The sequence below is a fragment of the Phoenix dactylifera genome, chromosome 6, assembly GCF_009389715.1.
Source record: "Phoenix dactylifera cultivar Barhee BC4 chromosome 6, palm_55x_up_171113_PBpolish2nd_filt_p, whole genome shotgun sequence".
NCBI lineage: Eukaryota > Viridiplantae > Streptophyta > Magnoliopsida > Arecales > Arecaceae > Phoenix > Phoenix dactylifera.
In genome coordinates this window covers 13,580,765-13,597,951 of record NC_052397.1, presented here as the reverse complement: position 1 = coordinate 13,597,951, position 17,187 = coordinate 13,580,765, and the positions used below count along the sequence as shown (strand labels likewise).

The 17,187-nt window shown below is 38.0% G+C and overlaps 1 protein-coding gene across 2 annotated transcripts; it reads right to left on the bottom strand.

The window, feature by feature from the left end:
- Positions 1-2,153: 2,153 nt before the first annotated feature.
- LOC103705274 (transcription initiation factor TFIID subunit 4b-like) lies at positions 2,154-16,984 on the bottom strand. 2 transcript variants are annotated; one of them, XM_008788932.4, is made up of 14 exons: positions 16,718-16,984; positions 16,478-16,577; positions 13,067-13,626; positions 12,610-12,705; positions 11,416-12,414; positions 5,140-5,249; positions 4,934-5,021; positions 4,683-4,818; positions 4,519-4,574; positions 4,388-4,444; positions 4,170-4,313; positions 3,202-3,267; positions 2,859-3,117; positions 2,154-2,695 (listed from the first exon to the last, which is right to left on the bottom strand). In XM_008788932.4, exons 1-14 carry the CDS (start codon positions 16,754-16,756, stop codon positions 2,523-2,525), a joined length of 2,883 nt encoding a protein of 960 aa, XP_008787154.1. In that variant the 5' UTR covers positions 16,757-16,984; the 3' UTR covers positions 2,154-2,522. The 2 variants fall into 2 exon arrangements, with proteins under 2 accessions (XP_008787154.1, XP_008787155.1); XM_008788933.4 differs by having other exon boundaries at positions 5,140-5,231.
- Between the last annotated feature and the right edge of the window lie 203 nt (positions 16,985-17,187).

Below are 17,187 nucleotides of genomic sequence, written 5' to 3'. Positions count from 1 at the left end.
TATTTTACTTTATTCTTCTTCATTTATAACGACCACTATATTTATTTCATCGAAACATAGCTTGTAATATTTATTGTTATCGATGTATATATAAGGGCATGCATTAAAATATAGAATCTCTTAAAGACACATGATAGATTATAATGATCAAGCTTCTTTGCTATTGTTATGTTTATAGGTGGAAAAACAATATCAATTATCCCCAAGCAAAATCATTGAAGGATTATTAACAACCTCTGTGGCCATATGGTAGAAGGTCATACTTTACGTTGTGCACCTTAAGCCACTTTTCTTTAAAGCTTCGATTTTCTAGAAGAACAAAAAATCTAGTGTATAGGGCCCATCTTGTCACAGTAATATTAAATCAACCACCAATATGCATACGAAAAATTATTCGAGCCTAAAAGATAAATATTGCAAAGCTCATACACTAAAAGATAAATATTGCAAAGGTTTCATAACACTTTTCTATATTTCATAAAGCTAAAAATAGGATCTGACCAATTTCATATAAAAAAAGAATACAATGAAGGGTTGCGTAGGGTAGAGAAGGAAGTCGAGGAAATGATTTTGATTACGAAAAAGTGAGAGAGGATCGAGGGAGATCAAAAAATTTGTAAAAGGAAGTAGAGATATTAATTTCCAACGAGACTTATTAACATGTTACCCACTTCAAAGGTAAAAAGATAATTTCATAATTTTAATTATTTTTTTAATTTAAATAAATATAATTTCAGCTAACTACATCAGCTGAATCGCTATGTCAAAGGTATTTATACAAAAATAGCTTTTCTCCGAGGCCCGATAGCACCGGTAAGTACCGTGCGTGTCTCTCGGGGCATTCGCTATTCCTATTTTATGAGGGCATGCATGTATATATGTCAATTTGGAGGGCATTTATGCAAATTTTAATATTTAGAAGGATATCAGTGGCCTGCTACGGGGTTATCTTGACGCTTGGGTCATATGTGTTCTGGAAAGTGAATAGGACGGCCGATTGGGTGGCATCCTTTGTTGCCGAGCATTCTAGTAGTCTATTGTGGGATGGTCTGGAGTCTTCTCCCCTTCTCCTTTACCCTCTTTTCTTTTCTGATTTTGTTGGTTGTACTCATACTACAATGGTATGATATTATCCATGTTATCAAAAAATATATACTTATTTAGAAGGATATTTATGCAAAAAACCAAAAAATTTTGTTTACCTGTATACCCTCTTTAATATATGAAATTGCATGGATATTCTCCAAAATTACTATTTACATGTATATCCACGTTTCTTTTTACATGCTTACCCGTTAAGAGCATTTTTGTCAATTCAATTTTAAACCGCTAACTTCTTAACGGCGTTAGATGGCATGAGTACACATATAAAAAAAAAACATACAAAATAAATATTATATATATATATATATATATATATATATATATATATATATATATATATATATATATGCAAATATGAAGGTATTCATGTGAATTCAAATATTTAGAAAGATATGTACGCAAAAAACCTCTTTTTTTCTTTTACAAGGCTAGATGTTGTCTTCTGATTTAATGAACCAAACTAAGGAAGCCACAAGCCTTCTAGCTTAAATTCCAAAAAATTATGGCCTGACAAAATACAGCAACACATTTCTTGCCATGTAATGCTTTACCGAGTCCGGATTTGCATTTGTATACCAAGCACATCTTTGTACATCCTACCTCTTTACCCACCTCCCATAGTTTACTTCACCTTTGATGAATACTTCTTTATCAGCTCAGTTCTTATTCTGAAAGAGGAAACAAAGTCTAGCTCCCAAAGTTGGATTCTATTTATCAAGAAATATAGGCAACATTTAAATAAAAAAAAAAATCCATTGATGCAAGGTTCTACTTCCCATACTTCTTCTGACACATATTGCATATGTGAGGTTGCAGTTTCCCACAGATTACCATGAGGCGTGCAGAGTGGTCGTTCCCATAAGCCATAACACTGGGTCCGTTGGCCGGAAATGGAGTCAGGTTGGTTGGATTACCGAAATACAATTCAGCTACAGATCGCACAGAATACTGCAGCTGACTGCTTTGCTCTTCTTTCAATTAAGAGAGTCTCCACAGGCAACACTCCCACTGCGGATGCTCTCGCAGTTTTTAGAATCTGGACAGTAAAAGGATAAAGTATTTTCCACCAGATATTATATCTATCGATATGACAACTCATCTATAAGCTATAAAGAAAAAAAATTTCAACACAGAAATCCTCTGGGGCTGGAGTTTCTCTCTCTCCCTCTACCCACAAATGTTACAGTATATTATGATGTATTAATATAATATACAAATTACATTTTCAAGAACAGATAAGATAAATATACAGTAGTTGATTCCTATACAAATAGTCGTACTTTCCTAATCTTTGCCCCTATAACCTTCAGGATGGGTGCTGCTGAATTCCATACTCGAAGGTGGCAAACATCCTGAATCTAAGAACGGCAAACAATGGTTCAACTGGTTGGACATGCTTGCTGTTGTCCAAATTCAAACTACTGTGCTGCAGAATCACCAGATAATCTCTCATACAATCGATAGATTAGAGTTGATTTTGACATCTGAGGCTCCCTCTCAAGGGCTGCGATCACATCCTTGACAGAAATGTTGTGTGCCATTCTTGGAAGGGGCACCGCCGCTGTGCTTCTCCCAAATTTCCTTATGCCGCCTAGGACATTAAAATAGAGATGTTTAGTATTCATCGGTGGTTCTTCAAAGTTCAATCTTTTCTCCAGGATAGGGACATGCACCCAACCCAAGTTGAACTGCATGCTTTGTAATTTATAACTATTCTTTAAGACAGTAAAGGAAAAAGAGTGCATCACTCTTACCAGATACAGCAGCAGCAGATGAACCTTTCTTTTCAGCTTCTTTCTGTTCTCTTGAAATTCTTCCAAAGCTTGATAAAGGCTTGCCAGTGGTAGTTTTACCGGACTGTGAACCAGAGGCTCCATCCAGTCCTTCACGTTTCTGCCGAGCCTGCTCAGCCATGAGTTGCCACTTTGAAAGCATATCATCTCCCCCAACAGCAACTCGGGCAGCGACATTTGCAGCTGTTGTTCTCATCTTATCATCCTCTTCCTTGTTGGCCTGCATGCAGTGGAGAAATTCTTCAGTGGAAAAAGGACATGGACAACTCTCCTAATAAAGAACAAGAGTTTCAAAGAATGATACCTTAAGGGTCTTTGAACGCCCTTCATCCTTATCCTTGTCAGCATCAGCCCCTGCATTCCCCTCCACCTGTGATTCCAGATGAGGAAAATAATAGCTAATATAGATTTTGTTCATTTACAATTCTCTTCACGGACATGCTTGAATTTATAAATAACATAAACAAAATTGAAGGAACACAGCACACAGAAAAGTCTGAGGCGATATTTTGACTCCTAAAAACTGCTTAGTTTCATTCATAATCAAAACTAGTGGCTAGATTTATAAATAGAAGTGCAGGGATGCCTGGCTCAGAGATGTTAATCTCATTTTGTGTGGACCGGGAAAACTTCCACAGACCAATGCTTCAAGTTTTCTTCCAAGATTTGATGGTCATTTTCACTGAAAATGCTATGGTGAATGAGGATATAGAATCACATTTATCGGCTACATGGTGGACTGCCTATCTCTTATATCGTACTAGGTTAATAAATATATTAATCCACACCCAGTTCCAGATTCTCTGGACCTTCCTTTGTACATGGGCTATCTCTTTGATTTTAAACAATTCAATTTTCATATCCATTCACACTCTGTTCTCCCTTCTTGGCCTTTGTGAAAGCTAACTGCTAGACCTCAAACATTGCGGAGTTTTAATTGAAGACTTCCTTGGTACTCACATTTTTTCCACTATAAAATCATAAGAAGTTAATGGAAGATTAATGAACTGGCTTACAATCATAATTTCTTAAAATTAAGCACATCTTATCCTATGAACACTAGATCAAAAAAAAGAAAAAGCTAGAAGGAAAAAACATCCAGAACTTTGAAAGTTGAACAAAGATTTACTAAAGACAGCTAGAAATAGAGAAGCAAGCATCAAAATAAAAATAAGACAAACTTAAGGGAATATTTTGCTGAAGAAGTAAATGATGCCAATAGTGTGACAGAACAAAGTTCAGTAAGAAATAATAAGACACCCAACTACTTACTTCATTTAGTTTACGGAGCTTTTCAGCTTCTTCAGCCTGCTTTTTGTCCCACTCCTCCTTAGCTTTCTTGTTCATTAACAAAATCTGGCGTCGAACGTCTGAAGTAATGACAAGTCGATGTCTTGTCTTCTCAATATCAACCCTCTATTGACAAATACAACATAGTTAGAAGATGGAAGATAACAAGAGGCTAAGATTAAGGGGTAAAGAATATTTACCTGTTTCGACAGTCTTATTAGATAACTTATCAAACCCTGCAAACGCTCTTCCACACACTGCAAAATAAAACCAAATGAAATTAGGACATCAATTCAACCTTAAGAAAGGAAATTAATAGGTAATATTTCACCATTGACAAGCAACGCTCCACATCACTGCTTATGCCCTTTAAACCACATCCGGACACTGCCACAAACACAATTAATCATTTGCTTCATGTTCTACAACTTCCATAACATCTTAAATGTAATTAGAAAAGGAATTGTATCTGGTTCAGGTGCAAAAGTTGGTAACTGATATTTGCTAGCTTTTTCTGAAGGGGACCATTCTGCAGAATCAACCGTTCTTCTTCCTCTTGTACAACTCTTCTAGTTGCTTCTGAAGCTCGGTTCTCCTCCTTGGGGGCAGTTAATAGTTGTTCTTCCTCTTCCTAAAAGAATCAGTGGGAAGTTAAGTTTCTAACAGTAAATTATTTAATAATGAACTAATCAAATAACTAAAAGCACAAATTCTCTGTAAAGAAATGCGAGAGATAAAGTTCATACCCTCAGGTTAACTCCACTAACAGCTGTAACATCATTTAGTTGTTCAATGCTTTGATCAAGAAAGGCCCCAGATGTCTTTTGCTTTTTGCTAATGGTATAATTTAAAAGATTTGTGGAAGTAAATAACAGAACTAAAAAAGATTGAAGTACGAATAAGATCAAATGAACTATGAATGAAAACTGCACACTAAAGGCATGAGGCTAACCTGGACGTGGGTGGGGTAGTGCCTAGTGCTTCATGCGGCTTCTTCTGTCCAGCAGACGGTTTCTTTTGGGGAGTTTTCGTACCAGATAAAATCTGAGATTGCATCCGATTCTAAGTTGTGGCCAAAAGAGTTTACAAGTGCTAAGATATTTATGTTACATTACATGGAAATGCTGTTTTACAAGGGTGAAAAAAAAAAACAAGAAAATTTTTCTAGTAATATAAAAGCAAGTAGTTCAGTAATTTAGAACAATATTCTACAATATTCCACAGATATACCTATAAAGAATGAGCAATTTAGCATACCACATATCCTGCCCTCTCACGTGTTTTCTTAAGGCGTGTAAGCAGGTCAAGATATTAGAATGCTAAGTAATGAATCTAATGATATAATGATACTAAAGGCCATGCAGCTGGCAGTTTTGCATGGAGATGGAAAATAGAGTTAGATAACAACATAACTGACCATTTACTTTGGGCAAGAGGGAAAAAATTGATAGGGTCATAGATAGGCAAAAAATGCTGATTAAGTATTTTCAGTACTACATAATTGAATAACATTAAATAGGTAATTTTGTTACAGTGTTTTAGCTTCTATACAATTAACAGAGTGCTCCTCTATTGATAAAGCCCAATCAAGTATTGTATCACATTGACTTCAAATATTCTAAATTCTAATTATTATGACTTCTTTTATGTGCATGAAAAGGAGAGTAAATTAGTGGCGCTTGAATCGATTCTAGAACTTGACCTGAATTCCAGAGGTTAAAGTCCAGCAATATTTAAATTTTATTGAAATGAAATTTTTTTGTTTAGTAAGTGTCTGACATGTATGCTACTCATCAATACATGCTGAATGGATTCTTCAAGCTTGGTGGGAGATTGAAAGAGGCCAAAAGCCAAGTAAAACAGACAAGATTTATCGGAATCAACATTCCATGGAAACCCAAGTAAGCTACCTCAAGTAGGATCATTTGAGGGCTCTTGTAAGTCTGCACACACTAGCAACCCATGGAAAGTGGCTTGACAGTTTGCATGTTTGGATGCCTAAGATGTGCAGCAGGATGCCACTTCAAGTAAGCTACCTCTTGGGAGTGGATGTGTAATGTCTCCTCGGTGAAAGCATAATATAGTGCACTTTCACCACCAAAAGAGAAAAGGAAGCTAAACATAATTCTTATTAGATAGCGTAATCAACAAACTGATTTATCAAAAAGAAAGCAGCTCTAATAGATAAATCCTTCTCTTCATTAAACTGCTTAGAATTAATTATTAGCATGATTAAGATGTACAATAACTTTTAGCCTTCTGTTGAAGAAGAGAAGAGCATCTAAAATTCTGCATCTCTTCTCCTTTTAATAATAATAATAATAATACACTTGTACCCCAGTCAATGGCTTACTTGTAGCACTCAGAACCTAAAGATTTGATAATGCAACTACTAGTCCACAACATGTGCCCATCTCTTTCTAAAATTGAGAAATTATAATAGGCAAATGCCGTGAATAAATTATTCTGTGGTGAACAAGGAATGTGGAACTATCCCGAACTGCTTGGTTCAGAACGTACCGAGCCATGGAGGAGGAGAGGAAGAAGGAAGGAGAGGAAAAGAGAGAGAGCGGGGGGGAGGGGAGGGGGAGAGAGAGAAGGAAGAAAGATGGAGGCCGCCAGAGGGGGCCATCTCTCTCCCTCTCCCTCTCCTTCCCTCTCTCTCTCGCTCTCGCTTTTCCTCTCTCACGTTCTTCCTCTCTCCCACCCTCTCTATCGTTTCGGACTGCACTCCACCGGCCTTCACTGTCTCTCACCTCCCTTCTTTCCTCTCCCTCCCTCCCATGCTCCCTCTTCCCCCCTCTACTGTGTTGGTATGGGCCCAGTATAGAACGACATGGGGGCAATACCGAACTGTGCCGCCGGTTGATTGGTACGAGCCCTAATACTGGCACAACGATCCTTGGTGGTGAAACATGGACTAGCCAAAAAAGAATAAAGAAGTTAAATTTAACGGTCTTTGAAGATTATATTAGAGTGTGTTGTTCTTTGCCATCTCTACGGAGTCACAAGCATTTGACTACAGATAAGAGCAGTTCTTCATTTTGAAAAAGAGTTGAAAAAAGTTTAGGGAATTCTGTTGATTTTGTCATTTATAAGAACATAAAATCCTGCCAACTAACAAGGTAGATAGGCAAATAAATCTCCTTGACTAGGTGAGTCAAATTTCCTATAGTCACCCCTAGTTATGGTGAAAAGAAGGGAAATTTATTGTCATAGTTATAATCACAGTTGACAAAGTTTTTGCTAGTTCTAACTGATATCAAGATAGTATGTTAAGATTGAATGCTATTCCAAATTGACCTTCTTAACTTTTAAGTAATTAAAAAAAGCATTTATCTTTGGTATTAATGTTATCGTCAGAAATCATGGTAAAAATAAATCTAAAGACATACTTCAACCTTCCCAGGACATTAGCCACACTGTTCACCTTTCTTATCCAAACAAGACAATTATCTTACAAGATAACTTTAACGAATGTAGTCAATGATCTTATCTAGGATATGCAAACAGCATCATCAACACTTGTATTAATAACACTGCAACAGATATCACCAATATCCGCAATCTATCTTTTCCATTGCAACACTAGCATCGTTAGCATCATAATGCATTTAACATTGAAGTTTGAAGTAAATGGTGCAATCAACATAATATCACCATAATATTTGAAGTAACAAAAGCAACCGATTCATTAAAATCATGCTAATACATGCTCCTTATTTCTTTGATGATAAGATGGTTTGTAACGTGTTAGACCCAGAACGAACTTGATACGACACCTCGTTAGTTACAGAGTAGATTTAGTATAAATTGGTGAATGTTTTGTGATGATGTTAGGACTTAATATACTTTTTTTAATATACCATCAATTATGAGTAATTAAATAGTCACCAAGGAAGCCATGATCTTAAGGTTTTTAAATAATTATGGCACAAAGAGTTATTACCTGTTGAAAGGACATGATGTGATAGGTCACTGAAGAATCATCTTGACTAGTCAAAAAGTAAGCATTTGACGGGTCATTGAAAAGTCATCTAGGGTCATTAGCAAGTTATGGTATTCTCCTCAACTGGAAGTTGTAAAATCTAAATTATGCTCTCTTTCTTTTCTTAACTTTGTTTCTTCACCTTTCTTTCTCTACAAATATATAAACTATTTCCCCTCATACTGCACTCAACTTTTCTACAAACCTTCTCTATTACATTCTTCATATGGAAATTCAAGTCTTCCTGTTATCATCTTTACTAGGACACCCACAAATCATGGCATCTTTTGCTGAATAAATTTATCAAGAATCTTCTCCATTTTATCCACCATTTATAGCTTTTAAAATCACTTATTGACTTCTAGAATCTCAAGTCTTTGATAACTTTTCAATAGAAGCAAACTGAAACCCCCAAAAAACTTGATAGTCTATATTGGCTAAATTTTCAATCTGGGTTAACAAAACTTTCCACACTCAGATCTTGTAAAAGAAGCTTTGTGATAAAATTATAGTAGTAATTGTTACCATCTTTATCTCTCACCATTTCTTTTGATATGATCACTGAAAGAAATAAACTTTTTGGTACATGGATTGAAATTATTGAATTGTTACAAAGGTCTAGATCATTTGCCTTGTTATTTGCATGCATGAATAGGCTTGCATTGCATAATACATCAGCATGATAAGAGTTGTTCCAGATTCTGTGGTACGATAACGGAACAAAATTTATCGTTCTTTGAATAGTTGTATGCAATGTGCCGATCAAGACTAATATAATTATGAGGTAACATGGCTGGAGATACTCTCCAGCCAAGGTGGAATCTTCCCAACATGAGGAAGACTTAGTAATCCTAAGCTACTAATATTCTACCTAAATTTCCCAGATATCATAATTCATATGGAACTAATCACAATATGCAACTCATTTAAGTATAGTTTCTGCCAAATTCCATCATTTTTTATTTACCTTTTCTCTTGGCTCTCTCTTGTTTAAATCTTTGGATAACTAATAACTCTCAACTTATAAAAGAAATCATCATTACCGATACAGCCTTCAACAAAAACTTGGAATGACCACCTTCAACATGAGATTGTTGGTGTAGTATCCACCTAGAGTAGGTCATGTGCGAAACATGTGCAATTTTATTTTTAATAATAAAATTTATAAAAATAAATAAAAAATAAATTCTAGAGCAAGGATTTAAACTATGGTCTGCCATATTGGTCCATACCGGCCGGTACGTACTGGTCCAGTCTGAGACCGGTACCGGATCAGCGTGGAATCCGATATCGGTAGATTATCGTTGGAGAACCGGTACGGAACCGGTCCCAGGCCGGACCAGCGTGGATCACGAAACCAGTACCGGACCGGTACAGGACAGTACAGAACCAGTATCGGGCCGCCACCGATACGCTGACCAGTACCGGTACGGCAGACCTTGATTCAAACCTTTCAACTCTTAGTTAACAACCACATGCTCTAACCAATGCAGTTGGGATGGGGAAACACAAGGATGGGAAATGGACGATCAAACATTCCTCATGCATGGTGACAGAGGAGTTGGTGTTATATGGTAGAATATATATAGGCTTGAATTCCACAAGGGACCATTTAGTGGTAATGACCCAGCATCTTAATGTATAAACAGGGCTACAAGTACAACATACTAAAGTCTTCATTATTATTTCCTTTTGCTTTACCCTTTTTCAAGAGTAATGAAAAAGCACTTTTTTTGTTTCCATCCTACAACTGTTGGAATGCTATGCAATTAAGGCTACATGAGCTTTTAAAAACCAAAAAAGTTATGATGCCTTGATTGAAGACTTCTCTTCTAGTTTCCCCCTTTTGACTTTAAATATAGTAGTATGAAACCATGATGTTGTCGAAATTCCAAATAGTGAATATATGCATAAAATGTGCGCCACTAACGGTTTGAAATATACTAGGTAGGTATTTGCAATGAGTACCACAAATAATGGAGCTCTACCAACTTCAATAACTCCAAAGTAACTGTAAGTTATTATATTATGAACCAAAATTAGCAGAACCGTCCCAAATCGGGCATACTGAAGCGAAGCAGTCAAGAATCGGACAGTTCAAGTGACCAGGATGGTTCGACCCTGCAGTCCCAAATTTCACTCATCTCTCTCCCCCTCTCTCACTCTCTCGTGATCTCTCTCTCCCACTTCCACCATGATGAGAGATCATGCACAACATGTGGCTATCTATTTCCTTTTGGGCGCAGCCTCTAGAGGGTTCTCAAAACTCTGAGAAGGGGGGGAATGGAGAAAAAGGGGAGGACAAGGTTCAATGATGGTGAGCCTCACCACAGCTGCCTTCTCTAGCAACGGCTTTGCCCAGCGAAGAAGGATGAAAGGAAAGGAAAGAAAGAAAGAGGCAAGGCGATGGCAAGCATCACTATCACACTCTCCTCCTCTGAAAAGTTTTCCATCATCCATGGCCTCCTTCACTACTAGATTCGCACTCCCTAGACCATGATCTCGGCTATCGAGCATCCCTTGAGATCTATGATGCTGGGGATGCACGGGATCTATGTGGTGCTAGCATTGGACTCATCATCACCTACGACCTCTGGATCTACCCTAAGTCACTTATTTGCCATAAAAGGAGACCGATCTAGCCCTTGCCACCATCCTTAGTCTCGCTCCCACTGTCTCCGGTGACCATTGGGGGCAAGACTGCCGCCTATCTATGGTCTTTGAGGTTGCATGTCGCAGTGTCGAAGGTCCAAAAGGTGGGGTACATAAGATCAATCTCTCTCTAGATCTCTCATGCGCGCGTGATCGATCCTCTCCCTCCCTTCCTCTTCTTCTTCCTCTCCTCCTTCTCCCTCTCTATCCTTCTCCCTCTCCCCCTTCTCTCTCTCTTTTGGTACGCTTAGGAATAGCACAGTACGGACTTGTACTGTCCCGAACCAGTTGCCGGCCAGAACGAGCCCCAATACCGGTTCGGCAAACCTTGTTATGAGCTATATAATTGAGTTATAAAAACTTCCATCACTAAATGCAAAATAGGACAACAATGCACGAAATGTCATAGAAAATAGCACACAAAGATCTAATTGACAAAAGGCAATGTCTTCCATATTGACTTTTTGATGGCTCAACAATAAATTCAGAGTTCCAGTTTTAAAAAGAATTGATTTCAAGACATACAAATGATTTCAAATGCTTAGCCTCAAAGGATGAAGAAACATAGAAATAATGGTGAATGCTAACCTGCAAGGTTTGTTCCCCATGGGTTGCCATGGGACTTGAAACCTGAGTTGTTCCCATCACACTTGCAAGTGTAGAGTATCCCATTTTAGACGACTGTTTTTCTAATATTTCCTCCTTTGATGATCCAAGATTTTGATTTCTTTGGTTAATATTCAGTGAAACAAATGAAGAGCCCTCTGAAGTTGAGAATTGAGACTTGCTAGGAGGTTCCGAAGGTTGATCAGCAACTTCTTGTTTCCCAAAAGGCATTGGCGGGAAAGCACTGTTCCGCTGCTCTTTGTTCGCTGATAATTGCCGTGCCCCTGGACTTTGCTGTGGTGTTGCATGGCTCGTCAAAGATCCACCATGTAGTCTCTTGGTTTCACTGGTAGTATTTTGTACTTCATATTTAGGCATGTTCATTACATTCATTGGCCGAGTTGACCCTGACTGCACCATAACCACTCCTTGAGGATGTGGAGCTTGCCTCATAACTGAATCTTGAGTTTGAGATTTAAGAGAAGTTGTTGCAGAACTGATAGATGGCCTAGGATATGCATGGGCATGAAAATTACTTTGAGTGCTTCCATACATCGAGAAAGACGTCTGTGGAAGTTCTGTGTGTTGCAGCTGCTTGTTAACTGCTTGTAACGAATTCATAGAAATGTCTCTTTCTGGATTTGCCGTACTCACATTACTGGGATAATTCTGGGTAACCTGCACCCCCTTCCCATCTGACTTCTTTTCAATTTCTCGAGACTTCTGACTATTGCTATCAAGTTTTGAAGTATCATTCTGCATTTGGACTGTTGAAGTAGGAACATAAGACTGGCGTGGAGGTGATCTGGTGCCTTTCTGGTTCTGAGATGAAGGCATTGAATGAAGAGGTGGAACTGATTGCGACTCAATGAACTGTTGAGCACCACCAGATGCCATTTGCTGAGAAGAAGCTTCAGTCTGTAAGGAGTATTGGTTTGGATTTGTTTGCAGATTTCGAGCTGCCTGGGCCTGGGTATGAAGCTGCCGACAGATTTTAACAAAAGAAAATTGTGAAAATAATTAAATTTATTCCAATACCAGAACAATAAGTGTGTAGCATCTAGATGGGCTGGCATGACAAACCATGTATAACGAATTATTCTAATCAAGGATCATAAGTTCCAAAATTATTAAGTAAAAATAACCAAAACTCCATCAAATGCATGATCTACTCACCTGCATTTGTACTTTGTGAGCTGCCTGCCTAAGCATCTGATCCCCAACAATATTCCTTATGACTCTTAAAAAGTCTTCTTTGCTGACTTCATTGGTCTAGGGAAAACAGCAAGTGCAATGCAAAGTCAGAGTCCAGATTTTATCCAGGAGGTGTGGGAAATGGTTCTCAGTATTACTGCAAATTTTAAGTTATTAATCAAACAATTCCTATAATTTCCTGAATTAGACAAATTCATTGAGTTCGCCTATATATCAATGACCTAATCATTTTCTCTTCTTTTTCTACTGCACCATCAGAAATAATATAGATGCAGCATTTATCCAACTCCCTGAATTTTACAGATCATATGTGATCTTGCCCAACTAGTTCTGAAGCCTGGGTTCTGATTTAAATGACCATGACTCCAGCTAAATAGCAGAGCACAAATATTAAGAATATGATTGTCAAAAGACCCACCCTTAGTTTTGAAAATATGGACATAAGCTGCATGGATCTGTCTTTGTCAAGGTGTGGGCGTAAGATTGGAATCAACATGTGGAATGGTATGCTAGAATTAACTTTCATCCTCTTCATTGCATTGTTCGCTTGGTTAGCAGCTGGTGCTTGCTGACTATTCAACTGCTGCATTGTATGCTGCTGCAGGCTCTCAGAATGCTGACCAATCTCATGTTCTGGGCCCTGAACAGTAGTTTGCTCAGACGTGTTGGCCTGCTCTTTTTCAGAAAATTGTTGGGAATTCGATTCTGACTGTCGCTGCTGATTATCAGAATGAGATTGCTCTTGTTGTAACAGCAACCTGTCATGTTCTGGTTGGCTGTTAACTTGTGGATCTGGATCTTTGGTGCCAGATTCTTGCTGTGTTGGCTCTGTTTGAGATAACTGCTGCTCTGAGGACTGCAAATGGTGTTCTTCTTCTTGTTGGATTTGCTGGCCAGGATTGTCCTCCTGCGTACAAGTTTCCCATTGTCCTCGCATTTTGTTTGATGCAGAACTGCTTACTTGGGATGATACTCCCACTGATGTCATGTAAAGGTCAAAACTTATAATAAGTTAAATCAGTAATATAAAATAAATTAAAAATAAAAGGTCGACCACAATATGAAAAAATAAAGATAAAATAAATAAACAATATCATTTTCTGCATAATTATATGAAATGAAAAAGTAGGCATAATTATCCAGTCAAGTTTAACATAACCATTTTGCCAATTGACGGGTACTGACTGATGATAATAAAAGCCTACCATGCTAAAAGCATAGTGGGAATTTTTTGCTAACCACTATACAGGCCTCAATATGAAAGCCAGATCTGGCAAGGCCATTGTTAATTGTCTATTAGATATCCCTTTCCACAGAATTCAGTAGAGATTGAGCTATTTGCATCTTGTAAAGTGTCGTATGATCATATGGAAAAATAAAGAGCATGCATGAACCAAATAAAAGGATACAGCTGCATGGAACTCATCCTAGTGATAGATTTGGCACATTTTGTCATGAAAAGCAATCAAAATTGTCTTCTTTATTGTGACCAATGATCCACAACATGTGTAATGCTTACCCAGAAACTTCCATTTTATTGAATTTCCAAGTGCCAGCACATTTTGGATGATTCTATACATTTCTATTTTACATATTGTATCAGATAAAGGTGTCCCATGCCAGGATCTTCTTGAGGTAAGTGTTGGATGCTAGGAGACTTGGATTAGAGAGATAGAAAAGGGGCCTGGGTTGGATTGGAGAAACAAATATGAGGTTTTGTGTGGCGAGAATGTTAGCTGGTAGCTAAGGAGAGGAGTGAGATCCACTTATTGACAAAAATATAGAATGGGGCTAGGCCTGTTGATTAAGGAAAAGATAGAAGAGGCAGGGGACATGGGCATTTATTGAGGCAGGTATCCTACCCTTCCCAAACAGCACTAAAAGTTACATAGCTATGCTTCTTATGATTTTTCATAATTTTTTTGAAAGACATCCCTTTTAGAATTTCAGATTTGTCTCTTTCTTTCTTTTCCTTTTGGATGCAAAAACTTTGTTACTTTTATTGAATGATAAGATATTCACCTATATTTAACTCTAAATTGTGAAATTTTCTTATCATACATATATTGGTGGGGCACTATAGAAAACCTTGTAGACATATCTGATCATCTATGTTATTTTAATATCAAGTACTATTAAATGTTTATATTCCTGCACCTTTTATATATGCTTCTCTATAGTAACTATGTTCAAGCATTAAACTCATTTTTTTTGTAAAAAAATAAAACAGGGGAACAAGCAATTGTTCAGTCATCTCAATCTGCTGTCTCTTGAAGTTCATTTTGTTATCTTTTTTAATTTTTTTCTCTTATTAGGATAAATAAAACATGCTGAAATCTCTCACAAGCTCCGAAAAGATAGCAATTAACATGAAAACTATTTAGTGATATTAACTTAAATTGTTTTATGTTATAACCAAGGTTCGTCGTCTCGGTACTGGACCCCATACCGGTGCCACACTAGTACAGTGTGGGTACGGTACACTAGCACATCTTCGTAGAAGATTTTCATTCTTATCAATCTAAGTTCCACAACAGGAAGATCCTAGGGGCTCGTTTGGTTCGCAGGAAAAGGAGGGGGGAAAGTATGGTCAACGGGAAAGTAATGAAATGCCTCTTGTTTGGTTGGAGTTTTCAAAGGAGAGAGATGGGAAAGTTGTATTCCCATGGGAATATGATTCCCACATTTCATGGGAAAGTCTTTCCCATGAGAAACATGGGAAAGTTACTTTCCCATGTGGTGGGAATCACTCCTTTTTTATTTTTTCCCAAAAAGACCCTTCAGCATTAAAGAAGCATTAAAGAGACATTAAAGACCTAATTTTTATTAAGGGCATAATAGGAATTATACTTAACTTTCCTAGGAAAGTGGATGGTCAACCAAACATAAGCACTTTGGAAATTTGTTACTTTCCCATGGTTAACCAAACATGCCAAAAGTACTTTCCTAGGTATCCTCTTCCTAGGAATCTGATTCCCAGGAATCATATTCCCTTGGAGGAAAATACTTCCCGCGAACCAAACGAGCCCTAGAAGACAAAGTCTCGATAACTTTGAAAAATCTGTCAAGAATACAAGTAACTCAATTAATAAATCTTGAAGAGGAAGGGGTGGTGCAAATCCTTAAATCCTCACCATGGTTATTGTAGGGAAGAACCCTTAGATGCCAAGGCAGGAGGTGCTGGCAACCAAATTGATAAATCAATTGCTTGCCCAAGATCTTTGCAAAATGTTCACCAATGGGAGGTTGCTCAAAAGCATATAAAAGAATTGGTTGCACACCCTATGGTTGCAGATTGATATTAGAAATTCTGTTCCTATGATCACCTTTTTAGCCACTGCCCTCTGAATCCTTCCCTCAATGAATTCACTATATCTTCAATAAGTTCAATTTGTTAAGTCCATAATTCCATTACGACAGCTAACCTTCTATGTCTCATCAACCAACTCCATTCTGCCTCTGATTCCTTGTGCCATTTCAGAACATTTGTCATCAAATAAAATGCAATATCTTCTTGTAAAAATACAGGCTTGTTCACAGAAAGGAAAATAGAGCAGAGATAACCACTCCTTCCACCCTATATGATGTTTACTGCCTTCTCATTAAACCTTTGCACACACATCAAAATTCACATTTTCCTCCTGCTAACTGGGATTTAAGAAAAAGTTTTAATTTTTTCCTTTTTCTTTTTAAGGAGACACCTTCATAATGATCTGTGTGGCATTCCAGTCTTCATACAATACTAGCGGCCATAAAAAAAAAAAATTCAAACGAGGAAAATTGAACCAAGAAAAATTCATGAAAGAACGAAAGAGTAAATGGATTTTACCAGCATCGGGCTGGGAGATGGCGGCAGCGTCGCCTCCGATATCTCGATTCAGCGCAGCCGTGAATGCCTCCACATCCGCACCAGAATGCATGCTCTCATCCTGCTCACGAGCATCAAACAATCTTAGGTCAAAACACTCGGAAAAACAATTAGGGCACAATGTTCCGATATGCTAGCATCGAGTGAGGCTTTAGCATAAGAAAACCAAGAGATGGAAGAGAGGAGGAGGAGGAGGACAACCTCGTCGTCTTCGAGGAGCTTCATGATGGATGGATCCATGGCGGTGAGCTGTGGATTTTGGGAGCGGAGCGTTACGGCGAGGCTCGAAGCCCCGGAGCTCGGTAGGGGGCAAAGGTGGCTGGGGTTTTATAGGCGCCTAGGGTCGGAAGCTGGTCACCGCTTCAAGTCGTGACGGCTCGCGGAGGGTGGGAGGCCGACAGGGTTTTGCGATGAAGCAGCGAGGCTTTGGGCTTCGATCCTTACGGAGTTACGGACGCCGCTGGTCACAACCGGTGCGCATACCAGGTGCACGGTCGATATATATATATAGAGAGAGAAAGGGAAGAATATAAGATGGATGGCTAAGATTTTATCAATAAATGATATATTTTACAATAAAAACTGATTATGCTTTAACATCATCAGCTAAAAATACAAATTTTTTTTTTTTGGTGCACACTAAAAATACAATTGGAGAGGCAATGTTGTAT

Coding starts and splice junctions, on each gene's coding strand:
- LOC103705274 (XM_008788932.4), bottom strand. CDS start 16,756: ATGGATCCATCCATCATGAAGCTCCTCGAAGACGACGAG. Junction 16,578..16,717: donor AGCTCCTCGAAGACGACGAG/GTTGTCCTCCTC, acceptor GCTCGTGAGCAG/GATGAGAGCATGCATTCTGG. Junction 4,314..4,387: donor TAATAAGACTGTCGAAACAG/GTAAATATTCTT, acceptor ATTTGTCAATAG/AGGGTTGATATTGAGAAGAC.